Genomic DNA, 24,829 nt, shown 5'->3' with positions numbered 1-24,829 from the left:
TTATATAAAACCACTATTTATTCAAAATTTAAGCCAAATATTAACAATAAACAATTTGTGATGAATTCATAAACTGTGACTGGGATTAAAAATAAAAAAATATTTATCTTTCAGTTAAGTCAGGCAGTGTACCATCAACCTCTTTAGGATAAAGTATTTGCATTTAGGAATAGGCTGAGGAAAGGAATATAAATTTTACCATTGTTGATTCATTTAAATGATGTCATCAGTAATAGATTTTCCTCAAACAACTATAAAAACAAATTTGGTTATGAAGATTGAATGTATATCACAGATTTTTACTTATGTAACTATAATAGCAAAAATATGTAATAACATTTGTGGTCCAGCATTACATGATAAGAAACATAGTGAAATACGATTTTTAGGAATCAATAATTCAAAGAGTTGGCTGTTTTGACTCACATATATGCACTTACATATGTATCTGCATTCATCTACATTATGTACCAGCAAATGATGTTCCATTTAATGACAGATGACAAAAGGATGATCTATGCCAGATATAGTATTAGTAAGGATATCATCTAGTGTGTAACTAATCTGTGGTTCTCAAGTGACAATATTGCCTCCTGATATTCATAATTCATAAGGCTTTCTTATTTTAGGCAACACACAGTACATATTTTTTTAATTTTTTCTGCTCAAATTATAGCTTCTAATATGGACAGCCATTGGAAGATTTTAAGATAGTTTCTTTCATATTAATTCTCAGGTTGCATCTACAGAACTGGGAGAAAGAGTAATTCTGTATAATGGGTTTTGGTCTCTGATCTCATAGCTACAGATATACATACGAAAGAATCTGAGAAACTGATGACTTGACTTGCACTTTTGTCCATTCTTTTGACAGGAATATATAATAAAATGTTTCAAACATTGTGGTCATGGATATTCATTATTTTATTATTATTATTATTATTATTATTATTATTATTATTATTATTATTAATAGTCAGAAAATTATTTTACATGTCAATCCCAGGTCCCTCTCCCTCCCCTTCTCCTCTGCCCCCTCCACAACTAATGCCCTACCCATCCCATACCCTTTCTGCTCCCCAGGGAGGGTTAGGCCTTCTATAGGGGTTCTTCAGAGTCTGTCATATCCTTTGGGATAGGGCCTAGGCCAACCCCCTTGTGTCTAGGCTCAGGGAGTATCCCTCCATGTGGGATGGGCTCCTAAAGTCCATTCCTATGGTAGTGATAAGTACTGATCCACTACAAGAGGCCCCATAGATTTCCAAGGTCTCCTCACTCTTTATTTTTTAAATTTCTGATAGTTGTAGAATTATTTCTGTATGCTTGCAATTAACTGTATATTATTGTTTAAAATACCTCACAAATAGCCTTCAGTATGAGCCTTGTGCTGGATAGTTTTATGTCAACTTGAAACAAGTTAAAATCATCTGAGATAAATTTCTCCCTAAGATTAGGTTATGGGTAAGCCTGTAGAGATTTTCTTAATTAGAAATTGATGGGGGTGGGCCCAGCATTTTGTGATGGTGCTATCCCTGGGCTAGAGTCCTGGGTTCTATAAAAAGCCATGATGAGCATACCACTAGGTAGCACTCCTCCCTAGTGGCCCTGAAATAGCTCCTGCCTCCAGGATCCATCCCTGCTCAAATAAATTCTCTACCTGACTTCCTTCAGTGATGGAGTGCTATGTGTATGTGTAAGCCAAATAAATCCATTTCTCCCCAATTTTCATTTGTTAATGGTGCTTCATCACAGCAAAAGTAACCCTAACTAGGACAGAAATTGGTACCATGCTCATGGGGTATTGCTATGACAGACCTAACCATATGTTTTTGGACAGATTATAGAAGTACTTGGAACTTTGGGCTAGAAAAGCCATGTAAAACTTGGTGAGCTGTTCTGAGGAAACCTAGAAGATAAGAATGTTGAGAGAAACATGGACAATGGAGATCTGGCTGTGGAGTTTAAAATCAAAGCAAAGACACCGCAGGGTCTTTCATGTGAAGAATCTGTAGTGTCTGGTCAGCTGGAGATGAAAAATAGGCTGTGTTTATCAAGATACTAAAAACACTGAAGTAAAACCTTTGCTTCATTGAGAAAATTGATGCTGCTTGGCTGAAACTGAAAAATTAGTGGTGATTAAGAAGAGACCAAAATCATTATGGTGAAATCTTCTGGGAAGTCTCCCAGGAGTTAGCAGACTTGAAGGCATGTAGGGGTAAGCTGAGGCTTGATACTGATAGAGAGCAGGAGAGGCCATTGGTGAAAGTTAGGCAGGAGTAGCAGTGGAAGCCAGGATTGAAGGGTGTCATGGAGAAAACTGAGTCTTTGTACCTTGAAGAGACCCGAAGAGAGGCTATTGGTGAGAGTGCAACACAGTTACTGCAGAGACCTCAGCATTTGGGAGATGCCAGTACCATGTGACAACCACAAAGAATAATAGCAGGTATGGAGTTGACATGAGATGACCACCAAGAACAGCAGCAGGTATAGACTGGAACTGGCCAGACCCTAGAAGACAAACTCTGTGTGTTGCAAGGGACAAAGCTGGAGAAGTGACCCAAGAACCGTGGAGGAGCCCAGAAGATTGTGAGTAAATCCAAGATATTAAAAACTGATTTATAATGTTGAATTTCAGTTTTATTTCCATCTCATTGTGACTGTATTCTCATGCTTCCCTCTTGAAATGACTAATTTTTGCTATTATAGGAGCCACAAGGTGAGGTACTTTCAATTTTAAAGAAGACTTTGGACTATAAAATGGAATTTTGGACTTTGTTTAAAGAGACTGAATTTTTTGATATTTTAATTGCTTGACTTTTAATATTTTATATATATATAATATAATATATATTTTTCTTTTTTATTAGTTCAAATTAGAAACAAGCTTGCTTCACATCTCAATCCCTTCTTCCTCTCCCTCTACTCTCCCCATCAGTCCCCCACCTCATCCCTTCTCTGGTCCCCAGGGAGGGTAAGGCCCTCCATGGGGGTTCCACAAAGGCTGAGAGAGCATCCTTCCATGTGGGATGGGCAAGAGACTGAATTTTTAAAGTGTATAAATTTATAAGATTATGGGACTTTTTAAGTATGTAAAATGTTTTAAATTGTAGTGTTTTTATTAACGTGTGACCTTGGAAATGAGCATTAAAGGAAAGGTTATGACTTTACAGCGATGTTTGTGTGTTAATTTGATATGGAGTCAGTTGTGCTAGCTATTTTTATATCAATTTTGACACATGCTAAAGAGGAGGAAACTTCAATTAAGAAAACGCCTCCATAAGATTAAGATATAGGTAAGCCTGGAGGTAATTTTCTTAATTAGTGATTGATGGATGAGGGCTCAGCCCATTGTAGGTGGTACCAAACTGGTCCAGTGGTCCTGGGTTCTGTAAGAATGCAGTCTCAGCAAGCCAATAAGAAGTGCTCCTCTATGATCTTTGCATCAGCTCCTGTTGGAATTCCTGTCCTAACTTCCTTCAGTGGTGAACATAAATGTGGAAGTATAAGCCAAATAAACCAGTTTCTCCATAGATTGCTTGGTCATGGTGTTTCATCACTATAAGGGAAAAGCCTAAAACATACAATTTGTACTTTATTTTAAATTAAAATTTAAAACAAGTAGGCTATGATCCATTTTATATTACTAAACCTGTAATTACTTTTTCATGATTAAATAATTGTTGCATATTAGTGCAAATTTCCCTGTCTGTCAAGTTCAAATCAAATACAAAACAATACATATGAGTTATTATTTTGATACTTTAAGTAAATATCATAGTTACAAACAAAAGCACTCATTTCTGGTATTTTCATAACAAGACCACTTGGGAATTTAGCAATACATTCGAGTAATAAGTTATCATAGGGTTATAATTTAAAGGTTGTTTTTTAACTGAATTGAGAATTCATATATAACTAAGCATAAGAAAATAGAATGACAGTCTGGAGAATGTGTAATGAAGTTTATCAGTAAAGCATTTCCTGTGGTATCAATGCATAAATTGCCAAGTTGTTATTCGGAAAGAAATAATATAGATTGTCAGTAACTAACAATAGAAATAATAGAAGGTAATTTGCAATCCTAGTCACAAGTACTTGTGACTAGGACAGTAAAACGAGCCGGTTCCTGCATTATCCATTACAATAATGGTGCCTGAAGACACCAAGATGTAAATTACTTCACAGGCGCTGGGTAATCACCATTCCTTTGATCTCTGCCTATCCCGTGGCTCATTTGGCCTGAGGAGCTGAAGCCATTCATAGGGTAACACGTCCCAGGCGGCTGGCCAGCCTTTATAAGGGATGGTTTTCTTGGTTCAGTGTCTCCGCTCTGGTAAGCTTATGCTCTCCCCTCACAAGATGCATTAAAAGCTTGTCTGCAGAAGGATCCGAGTGTCCTGCGTGTATTTCTTGCCGGCCGAGAAAATACAGCGTGCGCGGGACATACTTAAATCGCATACTCAGTGTAGATTACTAACCATAAGAGGATGTTTTATATCAGTGTATTGATAAACTCAGTTGACAAACTATTTGACAAAATAGCCTCATTGAAAATACACCCTGTCATAAGCTTTATTACTCTCAGATGTCCTATAATTATTGTCAACATTTCCAAAACAAATAAATAAGAAGCTGAATGATTAAAAAAAAACTTAAAAGGAAAGGAAAGGACATGATTGCCCCTAGGTATATTGGAGGATTGGGTTTATTGCACGTATGTGGGAGAGCATAGCCAGAGGTAGAAACAGTGACATCTGGGAGAGTCCAGAATCAACACACCAAATTGAGCTGAGCAATGTGGGAGAGGGGGAGAGTAAAGGAGAACAGAGAGAGAATAACCAGGCACAGCAGCCAGAAGATCCAAAGTACAAGTTAGTGGGCTACCTTTTAGCCTAAAAGAGGATTAAAACTTAGCAATGTAAAGTATCTAAAATTAACAATTATAAAGATGAAATACAAGAAATCTGCTATTGCACATCCTAACCATGTCTATTTCAGCTAAATCCTAAAGTCATCTGAAAGAGGTGTCCAACCTGAACACCTCCTTCCAATCCCAACCCTAAACAATAGGAAAGTTATTCCTAACTAGGCTTACACTACCTAATAGACAATAATGGGGGACGGGGGCATAGCATCCTCCAAGTTACTTCCTGCTGAAATGGGACGATGGTAGCCTTGTGGGGTCCTGTGGGAAGAAAACATTAGTATAGTGAAAATCTCTAATGGATTATATCCAGTCCATGTTAGATAGGATTTGCTTGATTGAAGATCTAGGTTGAAATCCTCAACCTGATTGAAATCAGTACTCGAAGCTCTGGTCAGAGAGTCAGTTGAAATGGAGTAAGTTGGATCCAGTGCAGTCGAGGAGGTATGGCCCAATTCCTTTTTCAGAGTGTCCAGGGATTGCTGTCAGGTGGGTCTTCATTGGTTGTGTGGGACTCAAACACACGTGTTAGCCAAGAAATGTTTGCTTGTATATGTATGCATGCTAGAAAAGGCAATCGTGGAAAATAATGATTGTGAGATGGCATAGACCTTGAAGGAAAGAGCAAAGAAAGACAAAGACAGTCCCCAAATTCCTTTCTCATCCTGTATTACATCAATTGGCTTCTTGATACATTAAAGAAACTCTAAAGTTTAGTTAAACAATGTGTTTGGATTTTAGGGGAGGAAAACAAATTCCAACTCTAAATCCAGCATTGATTTACTTGAATAGGGACTAGGAAATAAGGAGAAATAGAGTTGTTTGAGAGACAGCTATAAAGTTTACCATATGGCACATTCCTTTTGTTTGATAGTTATATCTACCTTCTCTTTTTAAGCATCTACCCATGTAGTGTTCTTGGACTTCAGGGGATGAGTTTTCCTGTAAAGATAGAAAAAACAAACTTCCCTTTCCTTTGGGAGGTTTCTATTTAGTTTATGAGATATACCTCAGTAAATACCTGTCACTCTTCCTTGTCGCGAGGGTTGTCTTTTTTTTTAACTCGAATCTTGATCAACTTTGATGGTATCCAAAGTTTTTCTATTCCATTGGTTCTCAAACTTTGTGGGTTGCATATCAGATATCCTGCATATTGGATATTTGTATTATGATCCATAATAGTAGCAACATTACAGTTATGAAGTAGCAACAAAATAATTTTATGGATTGAGGGTCAGCACAACATGAGGGAACTGTATTAAAGGGTCACAGAATTAGGAAAGATGAGAACCACTGACTTAATCTAAAGCCATATGTGCTTCTCATCAAAAGCAACCTCATTGGCCTGCCATTACCTTACCCCCCTCCCTCTGTATGTAAAGACTGATGAGTGGTCCTGCTTGCTGAGGTTGCTGACTGCAGTGTCCATGCCTAGAGGCAATGTGGATGATTGGTTCAAAAGATACTAACACCTGGGAAGATGGAAGCTGTCTACAGTGGAAGAACTGTGCACACCATCTGTGGTCACCCACAAAAGACCACCAGTTTTAACAAGGCAAAAATTCTAGCAAGGAGGGAGCATGGGACCTTATAGCTACACCCTCAGCAGAGCAGGACTTACTGAGATCTGAAATCTTCAGGGGAAGGAGAATTATTTTTCTTTAGACATGTAGCAACTAGTAGGTTCCCCGTACCCCAGTGGATGAGGCCAGCACTCATGCACAAATGGACAACAATAATTGAACTCAATGGGTTAAAATAACAAATAAAAAAGACATAGAAAGAATACTGTATACTTGTCAACAAAGACTATTGGTCATATCAAATTAGGAATGATAAAGGACTGTCCACTATCTTATGATTTGAAACATTTAAAAATGGCTAGTGGATACTAAGTGAAAGAAAAATAAGTAATTCCTTGGGACTATTATTTTATTATGATCATTTCCTCAATAGTTTTATTGCCTTATTATTTTTTTCATTCTCTACTATTTTTACATTTAATAGCTAATAAGACACACCAATCAATTAAGTATAACCAAGATATTGATCTGTAGTTCTTAATCCTATCTAGGCATTGATAATACCTAAGAAAATCTGTAAAGCATTTACAAGATAAAATATCCACTTCTTGTGTAGTCCAGCATGGAGTTCATTAATATTTTCTCATTCAATTCTTCCAAGGATTCTAAAAGTATTCATTGATTAGATTGACAGACACACACTGAAAACACTGTTAATGCTTTGTACTCTAGGTTTACAGAATCACATGCCTTGTATGCTATAAAACAGACTTAAGGAGCCAATGCAGAATTAAAAGTAATAGCTGTCAATGCTGTGCTAGAGAATCTCTTATAAGAGATAAAACATGGTATATGTTGGGCAATAATTGAAATCAGTGGACATTTCTGATATTTGAAAGAAATAAAAAAACAGAATAAGGCAGAATAGTAAAATTAGCAAAATAATAATGTAGAACTACCTAAAGCTCACAACCTTAAAGCCTGTATTGCTCTAGTCAGTAAATGATTTCTTCTCCTTTGCACACATTTGGTTGCTTAGTTTGCTTGTATCCATACTCAAATACACACACACACACACACACACACACACACACACACACACACACACACACACACACGATGTTATTTTCAAACAGGACTCTTGATAATCCAGGACTTGTCTTTATGTCTGGCATAATACAGATAAACAGAGTTGGAATTTTGATGGTTTATTGAATTAATAGATAGGTTGGTGAATGAATAAATAGAAATACAAAGAAAAGAAAGCAAAGGAGGCAGGAGAGCTTCTAGAAGTGGACACTAGAACCAGATATTGAAGAGAAAAATCTTAATTTCATGACAATTTAAAAGTCTCACACACAACATTGCCTTTTGTGCATCAGTTTCTTTTTCTGAAACAGATATAATTAACTATCATTAAATAACTAAATTACATTATTGATTTATAATTATGTCTAGCATATGATGAGAACTTAATTACCTTGAGCAACATAGAAATATAGTTTTGAATGCATGCTTAGAGATAGAACCTTTACTAGTTATGCTTTTTGGTAGATCATCTTGCTAGTGTAATCAAGATGAAGTCTTATTTGATGACTTGGATGTAAATTCAAGCTCAAGAAATTTGTATATTACATGGACTTTAATGATCTATAGGAAAAGAACAGAAATGTTTGCTAGGGAGTTCCACTATCTAAATCATTCCAAAAATCTCTCCTTGTACTAATGCTAGGAATAGAATTTATTTATGTCATTCACTCATATTATTGTTCACTTGTAGAATGTTGTGTTTAATGTTGCATTCAGATGTATTCTTTACCCCAATGCATTATTGACTTATGCTAACTGTAAATCAACTCTCTACATTTTTATTACTCTCATTTTTATGCCTATCAATATTTTCCTGTCTGAATCTGTATTATATATTTATTTTATAGTTCTACACTTCATTATTTCTACATTTATTTTATCACAGGGGAAAATAATTTTTAAAACTTTCTCCTAATTTATAGGGTGCTTTACAGTCTAGAAAATCCTGATGACTTATGATAATGTTTGCAAATGTCATTATTACTTCTTTGGCAAGGTAATTACCAATAAACTATTGACTATTAAATGCCAGAGGTACTTGCGAAAATGGAATGAAACTCTGTGGGTACTAGTAAATTTTAAAGTATTTATACCTCTATTATAAGGTTTTTATTACTAAGATGATCAATTTAAATCATCTGCTTTTCTGTCTCCCTATATGCACTTTCTTTTTATAAGTTCAGTAAACAATAAGTAAAACACAAGGAAGAATGAAGATCTATTTGAAATGCAGGAAAGCGTAAACTGACTATTGCTTAGGTGGACAAACTGCTGAAAATATTTTTATAAAAGAAAATAAACTGTTAGTTCTCAAGTGTATTAATGCTAGGGGATAAACCACCCAGTATCCTTTCCTATCATCAGTAAACAAGTAACAAAAATTTTTAAAAATTGGTTAATTTGATTTGAATATAATTTTAAATGCAAATTTATTTTAAGGATATGAACTTTACCTTAGTGATACAGTACTTAATTAAATAATGTTCCCTAGGTTTCATGCACAGCACATGATATTTTTAAAAAGTGCTTGTATATTTATAAATGGAGAAGTTTCATAAATGTGTCAGGTAAAAGTAAATTGGCAGATAAGCAGATTTTCACACATTGTTCACAAGTATGTCCAAGCTGTGCAATGCATCGCTGCTGCTTAAACAACTCAAAGGGTATCATTTTAAAAGTGTTTGATTTTCAATTGCCTGGTTACTCTTTATATTTAGTTAAATTATCTTATCTTAAACCTATTAAAACATACACTATTCAACAAGATTTTGATAGATTTCAGGTACACAGAATTGCAATATGAATTTTTAATTAGAAAATTAACACAGCTTTGTACTAAATAAATATTCATAAAATACACACACATATGTAAGATAGATATGTACATCAGCATATGATTGTGAATGCACAAATCACTGATTATATGTATTAAATATAATTATATATTTATATATATAAAAATACTAATTTATACATATATGTTGATGCTTAGTCTTTGTATCAGTTATACAGTGTGTTGAATTTTTACCTGTTCATGTCTGCATTCTGTTATTAGCACAGTGAATGGTAGACATACTGCACTGGAATCCAAAGTTGTGCATTTCAAGTCAGCATGGCTAAACAATTGACAATTTGACACAATGTAGAGTTATTAGGGAAGAAGGAACCTTAAAGAAGAACAATGTGCCAACCAGACTGGATTGTAGGCAAGCCTGTGGTACATTTTGTTGATTGACAATTGATATGGGAGGGCCCAGCTCATTGTGAGTAGTGCTACCTTTAGGCTGACTAGGAAGTCATAACAAGCAGAATGAGCAAGCCATGGGAAGCAAGCCAGTAGGGAGGATTTCCAAATGGTTCCTGTTTGAGTTCATGTCTCCATGTTCCTGCAATACTTGAGTTCCTGCCTCCATTTTCTGCCATATTTGAGTGCCTACCTCCATGTTCCTGTCATACATGAGTTCCTGCCTCTATGTTCCTGCCATAATGAGTTCCTGTCTTCATGTTCCTGCCATACATGAGTTCCTGCCTCCATGTTCCTGCCATACATGAGTTCCTGCCTCCATGTTCTTGTCATGCTTGAGTTCCTGCCTCTATGTTTCTGCCATACATGAGTTCCTGCCTCCATTTTCTTGCCATGCTTGAGTTCCTGCCCCAACTGTTCTCAGTTATTAATTGTAAACTGGAAGTTTAAAATGATACAAAACCTTTACCCACAGTTTCCTTTTTTCCCATGGTGTTTTATCACAGCAATAGAAAACTAACAAAGCTAGGAAATCTTAGTTTGGGTCTTTAGGATTCAATGATTCTAAGGGTAATTTTTTCCATTATAAGAGCAATTTTGAATTTTTAAAAAATTTGTAGGTTTCCTTTAAATAAAGCAGCTCTATTAACTTCCAATATACATAAACTTTTGTGTGTGTATGGAGATCTGCCTCTATAAACGACATCCCATTTCAAGCAGAAAGCAATTGCTTCTCACTTTTAAAGTGAATTTGTGTTCTTGTGCATTCAATCTCTCTGTCCTGACACAGGCCCAGCCAATCAGCTTTTCTGTCACTGTTGATTAGGATTTTCTGTTGTAGAGTTCCATATAAATGGAATTGCATTTTTGTCCTCTAGGTTTAGCATCTTTTTCATAACACATTGGTGTGTTTGTGTTTGTGTGTGTGTGTGTGTGTGTGTGTGTGTGTGTGATTTGGATTTATTGCAGATGCAAGTAATTTGTTGTTTTGCATTGTGGGAAATATAGCTGTAAATTATTTTGTTTAAATAATTTTGTTCTCTAAAAATAATTCAGATTTTCTTCTATAATTTAAGACATTTTAACAATATAAGTGTAAATGTTTCCTTTTCCCCACAAAAAAGTGCAATAAATGACTAGTTTCTATTGTGATGCTGGTTGGATCCATGAAACTAATCCATATAAGATTGCAATGAGCATTTGATAACAGTACTCTCATAACACAGGTTCTAAACTTTGTCAAAGAAAAATGGAGGGCATTATAGTGGATTCAGTAATATTTTAGCTATGTACTCCTTCAGTGACTATTATCCTAATGACAGCAGTGTTGCTTGCAGAGGACTGGGAGATGAGTACTTCTCCAGGAACTGTTCTTAGAAGAAGGTAACTGTGAACTCTTACATTATGCAACTATCTGCACATTGATTGAGAACAGAACACTGAACAGAAACTGAGAGATGGATGTTAGGAAAGGCTGGTAGCACTTGCCAAATGTGTAGAAGCTGTGATAGTTTTGCATGGTTTGAAATTGTAATTATGGCATCTCAGAACAGTGATAAATATGGACCTTTACTTTCAAAGAGCACTCTTTTCTTTAAAGTGTGTGTATGTGTCACAGAAGTTAAAGGTTGTCTTTTATAAGTAAATGGTGATTGCAGAGTAAACTAAGATCACACAGATTTGGAAAGCAGATGTGGATGAGTAAACTTAGAACTTGTGCTCAGATTGAGTACCACTAATGTAACCAGTGATCAGGAAGCATGCAGTTTGGTTTTGCAAGGGTCTATTTTCTTATTTAGCCATGCTTCTTAGGAAAAAAGTTGCACACAGAGAACACAAAACTTAATTTATGTTCAAATGTTTCCTAATACATCCAGTGTTGGAACAAATTCCTGCTGTTAGATAAGCATCAAGGCAGACCAGGCCGTACTGTTCTGCTTTCCTGTTACCTTCCATTTCTGCTTGGTTTAGATGGTCCTTTTGAAAATCATCACCCCAACGTCTTTATACTCCCTACTCTCAACAGAGAACTTTAACTAAGCTTCGGTGGGACAAGATTGCTCATTTTCTTGTCTTTTTTATTTCCTTGTATTTCTTCCTTCTTTCATTCCTTCATTTGTTCCACCTTCCATTCCTTCCTATCTTTTTATCCCTCCATCCCTCTTTCCTTATCCTCTACTTTTCTCCCCTTCCCCTCTCCCTCCCATCCATTTTACCTTCCTTCCTTCCTTTTCTTTCTTCCTCCCTCGTTTCCTTCTTTATTATTCATTCATTTACTTTCTTCCTCTTTCCTTTCCCCCATTTTTCCACTCCCCATTATCTCCCTTCCTTCTTCCTTTTGTTTTTTCTCTGACCACCGTCTGCTTGTCTGCTTGTGTACAATATTGATGACTGAATTCAGGGCACTGTACACATTTTCACATACACAAAATGTCATTTTGAAATGAACAGCACATTGACTATGAATCACATGTAACTATATGTGTATGTAACTATGTAACTATGAATCACTATAACATGTTCTTCTCATCCAACTGAAACATTTCACTCTTTGACTAAGGTATCTTTTTTCTAATAACCATTCTTTTCTCTCCTGACTTTGTTTATATCACTCTGTTCTAGTTTGTTAGCTTTGTTTGATTCTGTATACACACAAACTTCTTCATTATAAACAAACCACATTATAACTGCTTTTCTGGTTCATCATATTTATAATTTCCTCAAAGTTCAATCATGGTGTAGAAAATAGGAATTTTTTCTTTGTAAAGGAAAACTAGAATTCTATTAGCACATGTACCATATTTTCTTTACCCATCTGATTAGTTGGTAAGCATTTTGATGCCTTATGGTTACTATTATAAATAATACTACATTGAATAACAGGATAGAGATGGCATATAAAATACTCCTCTGGAGACTTGCTATACACTGAAAACTTGCCAGATTACATAGAAGTCCCACTTATGTTTTTTTCTGTAGATGTCTTACTAATTTCCTTAACTGTTATATAATTTACATTCATTCCTATAGTGTAAAATCTTGCCAACACTTGATGTCCTCTAACTTTTGTAAAACAGACATTAGAATAACCATGAGATGATATTTCATGATGATTTTAATTTGCACCTCCCCTGATGATTTATAATGCCAAGAAAATTTTCATAAATCTGGTCATATGTAGGTATTAACTTAAAAAATGTCTTTCTAGTTCCTTTCAAGTTTCCTTAATGTGTTTTTGTTTTATTTTCATGTTGTTTAGTTTCTACTTTCTTTAAAGATTTTGGGTATTGGCTTGTAAAATACTTTTGAAATATAGATTTCCCATACTTTCTAGTATCTTTTTCAAAAAGTGAAAATAACTGTTTCAAAAATATTTGACCTCTTTTACCTTCCTCCTGTGTGGCATATATATTTTAAATTGCTGGCCATTCTGAAATCAACATTGCTGAGTTATATCTCTTCCAAAGACATGAGAATTACCATATAAATAATTCTCTTAACAAAATTGTAAATGTTATTTGTAGAAATGTCAGTAAAACTAAAAACCTGTGATTTTAGAGTCTTATTTATCACTATAAACTATATTTGGAGCAGGATGAAAGAGATAAGTAAAGGAGGGAATATGGGGAGGAACAACTAACACTGAAGGCTCTTTGAAAAACCATATGGAAAGCTACCTAAAATATATAAATATATGAAAGGCATTTAAATGAAGAGACTATATGATGAGGGAGACAATGCCCCAACTAGACATCATAAGCCAGTAAGTAGACCTCACATTTATGGATTACGTCTTGTTGAACAGTTTACCAAAATGATCCTAGGATTGTCCAACCCTCCATAGACTGATGGTAAGGCCCTATTTCTGAAAAAATCATGTACTTAAGTCATTGATATGGAGAAAAAAAAGTTGGTACCCAGCTTGACTGACTTATATTCATGGTGATGGGATATACTTTTCACACTACAGGAGGAGAAAAGCAATCACCAATATCACCTGAATTAAAAACCCTGAGACCAACAACAGAGAACTGCCTTCAAGATACAGTGGTGAAAAAAATGGCACAAATGTTGTGGCAATAGCCAGCCAGGCACTTTTGATTTACTTAATGCCCATTGTATGAGATGGAACCATATTTATAAAGTTGCCAAAACCCTGAAATTAACTAGATCATGGGCCCTAAGCAAAAACCTAATACTATTATTTTGCTAATGAAATATATAGGTAAAAGGACTCATATTGCTATGTAAAAAGATCATTGCATCATACAGCACTCATCAGAGAAACAACTTCTTATAGTAGTAGATGGTAATAAACACAGAGACACACAAATGGACAATATCTAGAAAGGTACACAGACCTACGTGGGATATCTTTATCAGCTGTCCCCCTTTCCAGTGCTGGAGTGTCTATGTGGAAAAGAAGGTGGAAGGATACACATCTTCTTCACACAACAGGACTTATACAAATACAAACTCAGAAAGACTGTAGCATTATATGCAAGACACACTGAGAAGAGGAAGTGAACATAAAGTACTATTTGTAAACAAGAAGCTATTTACAACAGACACCTGGTGGAGAAGGGAAAATCAATTTTCTCTAATGGAGTGGCACTGGGTATTTTAAACACAATCTAGAAGAGGCCCTATGCATAGGTGTAGTTGGATGACACAAAAAGGGTTTTCAGAAGTTAGATATGTAGGGAGGTGAGAGGGTTTATGAATTTAGCTGGGGGGAAAGAATGTCATCTGAATAAAGTGTATAAAATATTCTAATTAAAAACTAAAAGGAAATAAAGCCTGGGAAATTCAAAAGAATTTGAATAAAAAATTAAAATGTACAGTTTATATACCTAGCTATTTATTGAAATATTGTGCTATAATGTATCTCTCATATATATATATATATATATATATATATATATATATATGGATTTGGGCTAAATTACATGTATAATATAGGTTTCTCAATAAACTTGCTGTGCAAATGACTCTGTCACCCTCTTTCAAAACTAATGGTTTGCCTTTATACTCATATGATGTATTTTTAAAATATTTATCTCATTGGTGTGTGTGTGTGTGTGTGTGTGTGTGTGTGTGTGTGTGTGTCAGGAGTCTGTGTGATGTGTGTGTGTGTGTGTGTGTGTGTGTGTGTGTGAGAGAGAGAGAGAGAGAGAGAGAGAGAGAGAGAGATATGCATGTATGAGCATGTGTGTGCAGTACCCATAGAGTCCAGAAGACAGCATAAGATGGAACTAAAGTTACATGGGGTTGTCCCCAGTACCCTTCCAGGTCTTCTAGACGAGAAGCAGCTAAAAAGTTGTTCATAACTGCTCAGCCACCACTCCAACTCCTACATACCATTTTCCCATATTAATACTAATTTTCTCAGAAACTTAGTTTTTCTCCAGCACTAGGCTTGTTTCAGAATTTTGTTTCTCCTCGTGAAGACCCCTTGTTTTCTCTTCTTTTCCTCACACGCATTTGGGTTAAGGATAAAGAGGGTCCTAAGCGCCCTGCTTTTGTGTTTTCCTGCAGCGTCTATCCAACGGCTCCATAGACTCCACAGATGATACCAGCCAGATAGTTGAGCTACAAGAATTGCTTGAAAAGCAAAACTATGAAATGGCCCAAATGAAAGAACGTTTAGCAGCTCTTTCTTCCCGAGTGGGAGAAGTGGAACAGGAAGCAGAGACAGCGAGAAAGGACCTCATAAAAACGGAAGAAATGAACACAAAATATCAAAGGGACATCCGGGAGGTAGGTGGCTCATAGCATTCTCTGTTTTGCTCTTTGAATGCCTTCCCACAGCTTACTTTGAGAAGCTCTCTCCATGCACTTCCTTGTTGGCTGGTAGCCTTTACTTCTTGAAGACCATAATTAGAAATGTTATTTTTGTTATATACATGTTCAGTAAGATAGAAATAGTTTACTTATTGGTTCTTTAAATATATATGAATGGAAAGCTTTGCTATCAACTCTCGCTATTCTAAAGTCTTTGTGAAGATTTAATGACATCTAAAGGTTTCACGGTTTTAAATGTGAATAACTGTGCATGTAGGAATGAATCCTTATTTTCTATAATAATATATAGGAGTGCTCAAAAAACATTATTTTAACTTGTCTGTTATTTGAGTCGGTGAATGCCTGTGTATGAATATGATATGCATATGTATAATATAACCTTTTTATTTATATTCCTTTCTTGCTAGGCTTAGTATTGCTTTATCCACAAAAAGAAGGAATGAAGAATTGGAAGAAGGAAGGAAGGAAGGGAGTAACTTAAATTTATTAAATGATCCAGAAACAGATTTTTTCATAATGTCTTATTATCTATTAGTATAAGAGTTGAAAATTCTTCTTTTTCTTTTTATCACTCTTAAAAATGCAACTCTTTAATTTTCAGGAAATTTTGTTGTTTGACATTTTTCCTTTTTCATTTTTACATTTTCTTGGGAAGCATTTCTTAATATCTCCAAGTATGTTTCTATGTGGCTAACTAGTTAGGATACCTGTCTCTATTAGTTGTCTCCAACTTTGATTTTCTCTTTTCTTGAAGCTGTATTATCACTTGCCCCCATTGTCCCATTAAGAGTATTTGTAATAAAGCATCTCCTTGATGATGTTACAGAATGAAGGGACAGATTCTCAGTCCTTTGAAGAGCTAGTTCACATCCTCTCTTCTGTCCTTGGAGCATGTGTTTTTCTCTGGGCTAGTAGTATTCCAAACTGTCCTGGATGTCCTCCAGGTTACTTCTTGCCCTCATCTCAGCTGTTTCACCGGTTAGCTTCCTTGCCCTGCTTTGGTATGTCCTCCCCTTTCAAGCTTCCATTGCTTTGCTTACACTAATAAAGGTTAATGAGCTACACACAAATCAACCATAGGCTCCCAGGTGTGTTCTCTTCCTCCATTTTCTCTCTTTTCTTCTCCTGTTCCCAGTGATTATACCTAAACTAGTAAAGGATATCTCAGCAACATAAACTTGACATTTGTTTCCTTCTCATTCGCCAATAAAACTTACCGCCCAGGAGTTTCATGCAAACAATATTATTGCTTAGACCTAAATCTTAGAGGTTCCATGAAATTTTCTTTCAATTCCATGCTGTATTTGATTGCATGGTAAATTTTATAATCTGTAAATATAGTATTTGACTTCTCCCAGTCTTCTACATCTTTCCTTTGTTTTACAAAATCATTATCTTTGAAGATGATGATTACTTAGTGGTCTGACTTTGGCTTATGCCTTCCAATGAATTGGATTGCATTACTTTTCTTCTTACAATTTCTTAATTGCTTTACATTCTACTTATAATAACAATAAAGCCATGTAATTAGCCTGAAAAATATGTGTAGTTACACAGCTTCTCTTGATCCCTGTTATCCTAGCCTACTCTGCTTAATTAGTCTTAAGAAAGTAGGACTTGCTTGATTTTATTTTAGTGTTCTCAGACCTTGCTCTATGCAAGCACAAACTTTCCCTTGTATTTCATTTCATTTTTGTCCCATAATACACATTCCTCATTATCCAACACATGTCCTACATTGAGTCTTATTGGTTGTTCTCATATATATATTTCTTTTTCAAATTTTAAAATTAAATTAGAAATAAGCTTATTTTACATGTCAATCCCAGTTCTCTCTCCCTCCCTTCCTCCCTTGCCCCCCATTAATCCCCTACCCCACCTTTCTGCCTCCTCAGGGAGGGTGAAGCCTTCCATGGGCCAATTTCTTCAAAGTCTGTCATATCATTTGGAGCTTGGCCTAGGCCCTCCCCCATGTGAGATAGTATCCTTCTATGTGGAATTGGCTCCCAAAGTTCATTCATGTACTAGGGATAAATACCAATCCCCATAGATTGCCCAGGCCTCCTAATTGACACCCACAATCAGGGGGTCTGGGTTGGTCCTATGCTGGTTTCCCAACTATCAGTCTGGGGTCCATGAACCCCCCTTGTCCTGGTCAGCTGTTTCTTTGGGTTTCACCAGCCTGGTCTTGACCCCTTTGCTCATCACTCCTCCCTCTCTACAACTGGATTCCTGGACTTCAGTTCAGTGTTTAGCTGTGGGTGTCTGCTTCTGCTTCCTTCAGCTACTGGATGAAGGCTCTAGGATGGCATATAAGGTAGTCATCAATCTTATTATCAGGGAAGGGCATTTAACGTAGCCTCTCCACTAGTGCCTAGATTCTTAGTTGGGACATCCTCGTAGATTTCTGGATATTTCCCTAGTGCCAGATTTCTTTTTAAAGGTATAATGACTGCCTCTATTATCATATATCTTTTCTTGTTCTCCTTAACCTACTTACACAACTAATGAGTACAGAATACTAAAAACTTTGTTGACAAAATGGGTACTTATAATTCTTTACTAAAATGTGAGGCTAGAATGTATATTGATGCATCACTTATGAAGGAGAAGGTGAATACAGTGACTTTTTCACTGAAGTTCAGAAACTGGCACAATTTCATATAATCTCAGAATTCTTGAATATGACTTGATTCTTCATTGCTCCCTACAGCTCAAATTCATGTAATATTCAATGTAAATTAAGGAATATTAGGACCTCTGCCTTTTAAGTCGATACACCATTACTTGGACTTTTGCTTGTTCTCCAGTGTTTCATGCTTGTAATTCCAAAGATTTCCTATCTTTTCATTGTAACCACTCATATACTTTATGTCTGCTTATCTATCACAGAGAGGCTGCAGTATCCGTGGTTCACCCTTCCTCATTGCACATTTTAAAATAACTCCTTGATATAAATAGTGCTTAGATAAAGCTGACCAAAAAATCAGGTCAGACATAAAACAGCAACCCTGTATTGCCAGATTGTTTCAATAGGAATCTATTTCAATGGGTTAGCTCTTTCCCTATATATTATAACTAATTTTAAGGTTCCTAATTCCCTAGGTAGCTACGTTTTAGATGAGACTTATGAAAAAGGAACATATCCTATCATACACTTCTGAGAGGAGTTTGTACACAAATATTTTCAGAATCTGGAAGCAAATGAATGTGTAAATATCAAGTATAAGACAGCAGGAAGTGACACTCTTGAAAAAGACCTAAGAATGGACCTGCACCTACTATACTCATCCTTCCTGACTCAATAAAGCACTTAATATGATCTTCCAATGTTCTGACCCTCCTGTCTAATGTTTCAATGATATATTTGAAAGGTATTTTGATTTATCTCTTCATTTTATATAAAAAATCATCAAATTATTTCCATATTTTAACATGGAATTTTGAGCAATCTAAATCTTTATTTCTTTATCACCTATATTTGGCTTCAGAATAAATTATTTTATTATCCTTCAGTTGGGAGTTACATTTTTGCAACTACAGTACAGTATTTTACTCTATGGCAACTACCAGAAAAAAAAATTCCCACCACATTGTAACTGCCACTTACATAACCAGTGTTTTTTTTTTTTTTATTTTTTTCCCGAAAAGTTAATATGATGTGAAATTCCTGTCACTTAAACTCCAAGTCCAGACTCTGCTCCCTAAGTAATATATCCCTGGATTTTATTCTTACAAAGTCTAATGTCTTGTGAGTTTCTTAGTAGCTAAAGGGGAAGATAATTCTTCTTTGTGCCCTCTCAAAATTGCAGCACACTATCATGTCAATATATCACAAATAAAAACCACTCAGTGAATTAATTAAGAAAACACTTGAAAAAGAAGGGGAAAACCAACCATTTATTGCAAATTGAAATGTATTTCATTTTGTATATGAGGACAATCTAATAAATCTAAACTGGGTTACATAATTATCTGCAGTCAGTGATTTCAGAACATATTTGTGTAATTGCATTATTAAGAAACTTTGATGTTTCTTTGCATTAATATTGATCTAAAAGCAGGTGGAGCTAGACATAAGCATTTATTCAAAAATAATTGTAAATTGTACCTTAACCTCTTCTCTTTAATCAAGATGGTACTAACCATATATGAATAACAACATTGAACTCTCTATGTAGATTTGCAGAGAGCTTAAAATTTCTGTGAAATGTTTTAATTATATTTTATGAAGGTAACTTATCTTTATGACATCAGCTTTAAATGCTCTTCTCACATTTGCAAATAATCAACTAAATGAATCTATAAGTTCTCATTTATATTGGTTGAGACACGAATTACATCACTATAGAAATGTATTTATTTAATGTAATAAAATTCCAGTTATATATAAACTTTGGTTTAGGTATCTATTGGATTTTATACAATTTTTCTTTTTATATAACATCATTTAGGAACTAGAAACAAAGCTTTCTTCTTTAGACTCTGCAAATAACACAGAGAAAAAGCTATTTCTATGACTTGTAAATTCAAATTTTATTTTTGGTAACACAGCCTGCAGTTAAAAATTGAATCACTCACCACGTGACTCACTAAGTCAAAAATGCCACTCCAAATCTACATACACTGACTCCTACATGGACCGTGTGCAATAGGCCTGAACAGTTAAGTGTGGACAGGTTTGTAATCACTAATTACAAAGTAGCTATTTAATGAGTGTATATTTTATTCTGGGCAGTACACAAAGTAGGTGAACTATGATATCACCTAATTCTTCATAATTATATTGTAGTTATTAATAAACCAACAAAAGAGAATGTGAAAGTGAATCAAAGGACAACAACTCTTAACTCCTGAAGTGTACCATACCAGCTTTCATTTCCTAGAAAAAGTCTCTCTCTTATTTCTGAAGATATTGTGATTAGATTTTATACATGTTAGATTCATATTTTTCTTTTATCCAGTGAAATTGGCAAATATTCCTAGAAGTCTATATGAAAATTAACATGAACTATACACTCACTAAATAAAAAATACAAACTAACAGAAATAAAGATTGTAGGTCAGCATCTTTTTAACCAGTAAGTACTGTGATTATTTTCTGTGGGGCTTTCTAAAACCTACTGGAATACTGGCAACATTTTCCAAAGTTATCTGAATTAATTTTGCTAAAAAATGGATTACTTAATTTCATATGTTTATATTTTAATATTAACATGGATAAATTTCCTTTTACTAACTCCTGGAGGACAGGAAGATTTGCCACATAAAAGAAGGAATAAAAACCCATTCCAGGTGAAAATGAACTCAGAGAGTATGGTAGTTTCATGTGCTTGTCATAGCAAATTGATACAAAGTGATCGGCTCATAAGTGTGGGCATATGATATGCATGTGGTCACACACAGCAGAGCACACATGTGGAGGTCAGGGGACCACTTTATAGAGCTGGCTCTATCGTTCCACCATTGTATGGATTCTAGGCATGCACCTTGGGTTTTTCCAGCTGGCCTTTGCTTAGCAAGGGTCCTCACCTGGTCAGCAACCTTTCCTTCCAGTTTAGCAACTCTATTTCATTTCCTCACATTTGCTAAGGATTTTTGTCTGAAATCATCATCTCAACAGGACCAGGTTCTCTCTGAGGTCAGTAATGAAGAATACAGACATTGCTGCTTCAAGCTTCTCATATATGTTTGAAGGGCGTGGTATTCCTGGCTATGTAACAGACTAACTTCAAATTCTGCTATTCTGTGATTATACTTCCCATTTTCTCTCTGAGGATGCAACCATTCAATTTAAGGTCTACATGAATCCTACATTGTTTCATCTTAATTTGATTATAGATATAACATCGTATTTGCTTATTAACTTGCTTTCATAGGTCCACAGGGGGCACATATTTGGAAGGATTATTACATACCTCAATACACAGAATTAGGAATGCATTAGGTCAAGAAAGCAAGAACTTTGTAGTTCATAATTATCCTTAAGATAAAAGAAATAAAGGATTTCAACCTAAGAAGCAATATGATCTAACTAGATTTAGAATAGGCTTTTGGGCAGCAGCAGGGCAAAGACACCACAGGAATAAAATAAGTGAGGTTATCAGCTTTCCAAGGATGATCAGTATCTGTGCTCCAAAAGAAGAGCTGGTTTGTTCGTGGAGAAACAAACCAAGTGAATCGTACTTCATCTTCCTTTAATTAATTGTTGGATGAACATAAGTTTCCAACAGCAAATAATTTCAAAATGCTCACAGATGGAAAGACACAAACTCTACTCATTTTTCTCCATTCTATTTCCCCTAAATTCTTTCTTTAAACCCTTGTGCTTTTCCTTTGACATTTTCTCTTTTACTTGAATTAATATAAGTTTTTTCTAATTACTGCATTAGGTATGGATTTAAGCTTACACCTCTTCCTTAATTGCTGTTATTTTCCCAATGTAATTATTGTCAAAAAATCACATTCAGGGCTACCATTAGTATTAATATGTGACTACTTTTCACAATTGATCCAAGCAGTAGCTTCCTATTATCTTTTCTATTATGTACTACTTTCCTTTTTTTGAGGAACTTAAATAGCTTATTCCAATTTTCATTCTGTTACTTGTTTTTTAGTTTATGGTTAAGTTACCCGATACTCTCTAATAGTTTGATAAACTCCTTTGAATTGTCATCAATAACCAGAAAGTGAGTGTATTGTTTCCTAAGAATCATCCTTTGCCTTTGCTCTTCTGGTCTGTAGTAGTTTCTTTTGTCTAGCACAGCTCACTCAATTAGGGACAATATAAACTTGCCTCAGAAGAGTGTTCTAATGAGCAATTTTCTAAATCAAGTTTGCCTATAAAAATGTCTGTAATGAAAGTTCGGTCTATCTGAGGCTGCCTCATTCCCTACACATGGGTCCCTAGAAAGAAATGGAGGCAAAGTCTAGCTGGGAGTATCCAAACAATCAAGGATGCTAACTCTGTGTCTGCTCTAAACAGAAGTTTCATTGATGAGGACTGAAGACTACACTTACATGTGGGTATAGGTACAGATTATTGTTGGGAGATGTATTGAATTAGTAAATTAGTGATCATAATTTCTCTTCTCTTCTAACAAATGGGACTTCTAACACTGAGTACATTTTTTATTTCCTTTTTTATTTAGAAACAATCACTTTACATATCAATCCCCCCATTCTTTCTCCCTCAAATAGTCCCATGCCCCCTACCGATTCCCCAACCCACCCCTCTCCTTCTCCCAAGGATGGTGAGGCCTTCCATGGGGGAATCATCAAAAATATGTCTCAACATTTGGGGGAGGGCCTAGTCCCTCCTCCATGTATCTGGGCTCAAATAGTATCCCTCTATAGGGAATGGGATCCCAAAGTCCACTTGTGCAGTAGGAATAAATACTGGTTTTACTGTTAGAGATCCCAAGATTGACCAAGCCTCCTAGCAGGCACCCTCATTCAGAGGGTTTGGTTCTGTCCGATGTTGGTTCCCCAGCTTTACTACTGGGAAACCTGTGTTCTCACTAGGTCAGATCAGCTGGCTCTGTAGGTTTCTCCAGATCTTGACTGCTTTGCTCATCCCTTCTCCCTCTCTACAACTATATTCCAGGAGTATGGCTCAGTGCTTAGCTGTGAGTGCCTGATTCTGCTTCCATCAGCTACTCGATGAAGGCTGGTTAGAGAGCCTGGTTTGGTCCTATGTTGGTTCACCAGCTGTCAGACTCGGGTCTGTGAGTTCCCACTTTCTCAGGACAGCTATTTCTGCAGGTTTTCTCAGCGTGGTATTGACCCCTTTGTTGGTCACTCCTCCCTCTATAAAACAGCATTCCAGGAGTTGGGCACAGTGATTAGCTGTGCATCTCTGCTTCTACTTCCATCAGCTACTGGATGAAGGCTCCAGGATGGCATTTAGGGTAGTCATCATTCTCATTATAGGGGAAGGTCATTTAAGGTAGCCTCTGCACTATTACTTAGGGTCCAAATTGGGGTCATCCTTTTGGATCTCTGTATAATTCCCTAGTGCCTAATTTCTCTTTAGACCTGTATTGAATCCCTCTATTGATACATCTTTTTTCTCGTTCTCCTCTATTCCACTCCCCACTCAATCTTCCTGATCACTTATGTTCTCCTCCCTGCTCCTTTTTCTCCTAATTCCCTCTCCTTCCCAATTTGTTCAAGGGCTCTTGTCATTTCCACTTCACTGGGGGAATCCATGTATGTCTCTCTTACAGTCCTCCTTGTTTATTGGTTCTCTGGAGGTATGGATTGTAGGATGGTAATCCTTTACTCTATGTCTAATATCTATATATGAATGAGTACATCTCATGTTTGTCTTTATGTAACTGGGTTACCTCACTTTCTTCTATTTCCCTCCATTTACCTGCAAATTTCAAGATTCCATTTTTTTCTGCTGAGTAGTACTCCATTGTGTAAATGTACCACATTTTGTGTATCCATTCTTTGGTAGAGGGGCATCTAGGTTGTTTCCAGGTTCTGGCTATTACAAATAATGCTGCTATGAACATAGTTGAACAGATGTCCTTTTGTATGAATGTACATCCTTTGGGTATATGCTGGATCTTGAGGTAGACTTGTTTCCATTTTCCTGAGAAACTGACATACTGATTTCCTAAGTGACTGTACAAGTTTGCACTCCCACCAGCAATCGAGAAGTGTTCCCCTTTCGCCACATCCTCTCCAACATAAATTGTCATTGGTGTTTTTGATTTTAGCCATTCTAACAGATGTAAGATGGTATCTCAGAGTTGTTTTGATTTTCATTTCCCTGTTGACTAAGGATGTTAAGCAATTACTTAAGTGTCTTTCAGCCATTTTAGATTCCTCTATTGAGAATTCCCTATTTAGTTCTGCACTCCACTTTTTAATTGAATTATTTGGTGTTTTGGAGGCTAACTTCTTGAGTTCTTTGTAGATTTTGGAGATCAGCCTTCTGTCTGATGTGGGATTGGTGAATATCATTTCCCATTTTGTCTTGTGGACTGCCATTTTGTCTTGTTGACTGTGTCCTTTGCCTTACAGAAGCTTCTCAGTTTCAGGAGGTCCTATTTATTAGTTGTCGATCTCAGTGTCTGTGCTATTGGTGTTCAGGAAATGGTCTCCTTTACCAATTAGTTCAAGGGTACCTCCAATTTTCTCTTCTAGGACTTTCAGTGTGGCTAGATTTATATTGAGGTCTTTGATCCATTTGGACTTAAGTTTTATGGCAATAGACATGGATCTATCTGC

The 24,829-nt window shown here is 35.8% G+C and overlaps 1 protein-coding gene across 9 annotated transcripts in view; it reads left to right on the top strand.

Moving 5' to 3' along the window:
* The window catches only part of LOC100752430 (liprin-alpha-2), a 438,469-nt gene that overhangs the window by 302,538 nt on the left and 111,102 nt on the right, over positions 1–24,829 (top strand). For all 9 annotated transcript variants that reach the window (XM_035450810.1, XM_035450815.1, XM_035450808.1 and 6 more), the window contains one exon: positions 15,320–15,541. In XM_035450810.1, coding sequence (XP_035306701.1) covers positions 15,320–15,541 — 222 coding nt within the window. The remainder of the gene's footprint in view (positions 1–15,319; positions 15,542–24,829) is intronic.

The sequence above is a fragment of the Cricetulus griseus genome, assembly GCF_003668045.3.
Source record: "Cricetulus griseus strain 17A/GY chromosome 1 unlocalized genomic scaffold, alternate assembly CriGri-PICRH-1.0 chr1_0, whole genome shotgun sequence".
NCBI lineage: Eukaryota > Metazoa > Chordata > Mammalia > Rodentia > Cricetidae > Cricetulus > Cricetulus griseus.
This window is presented reverse-complemented; position numbering and strand designations above follow the sequence as displayed.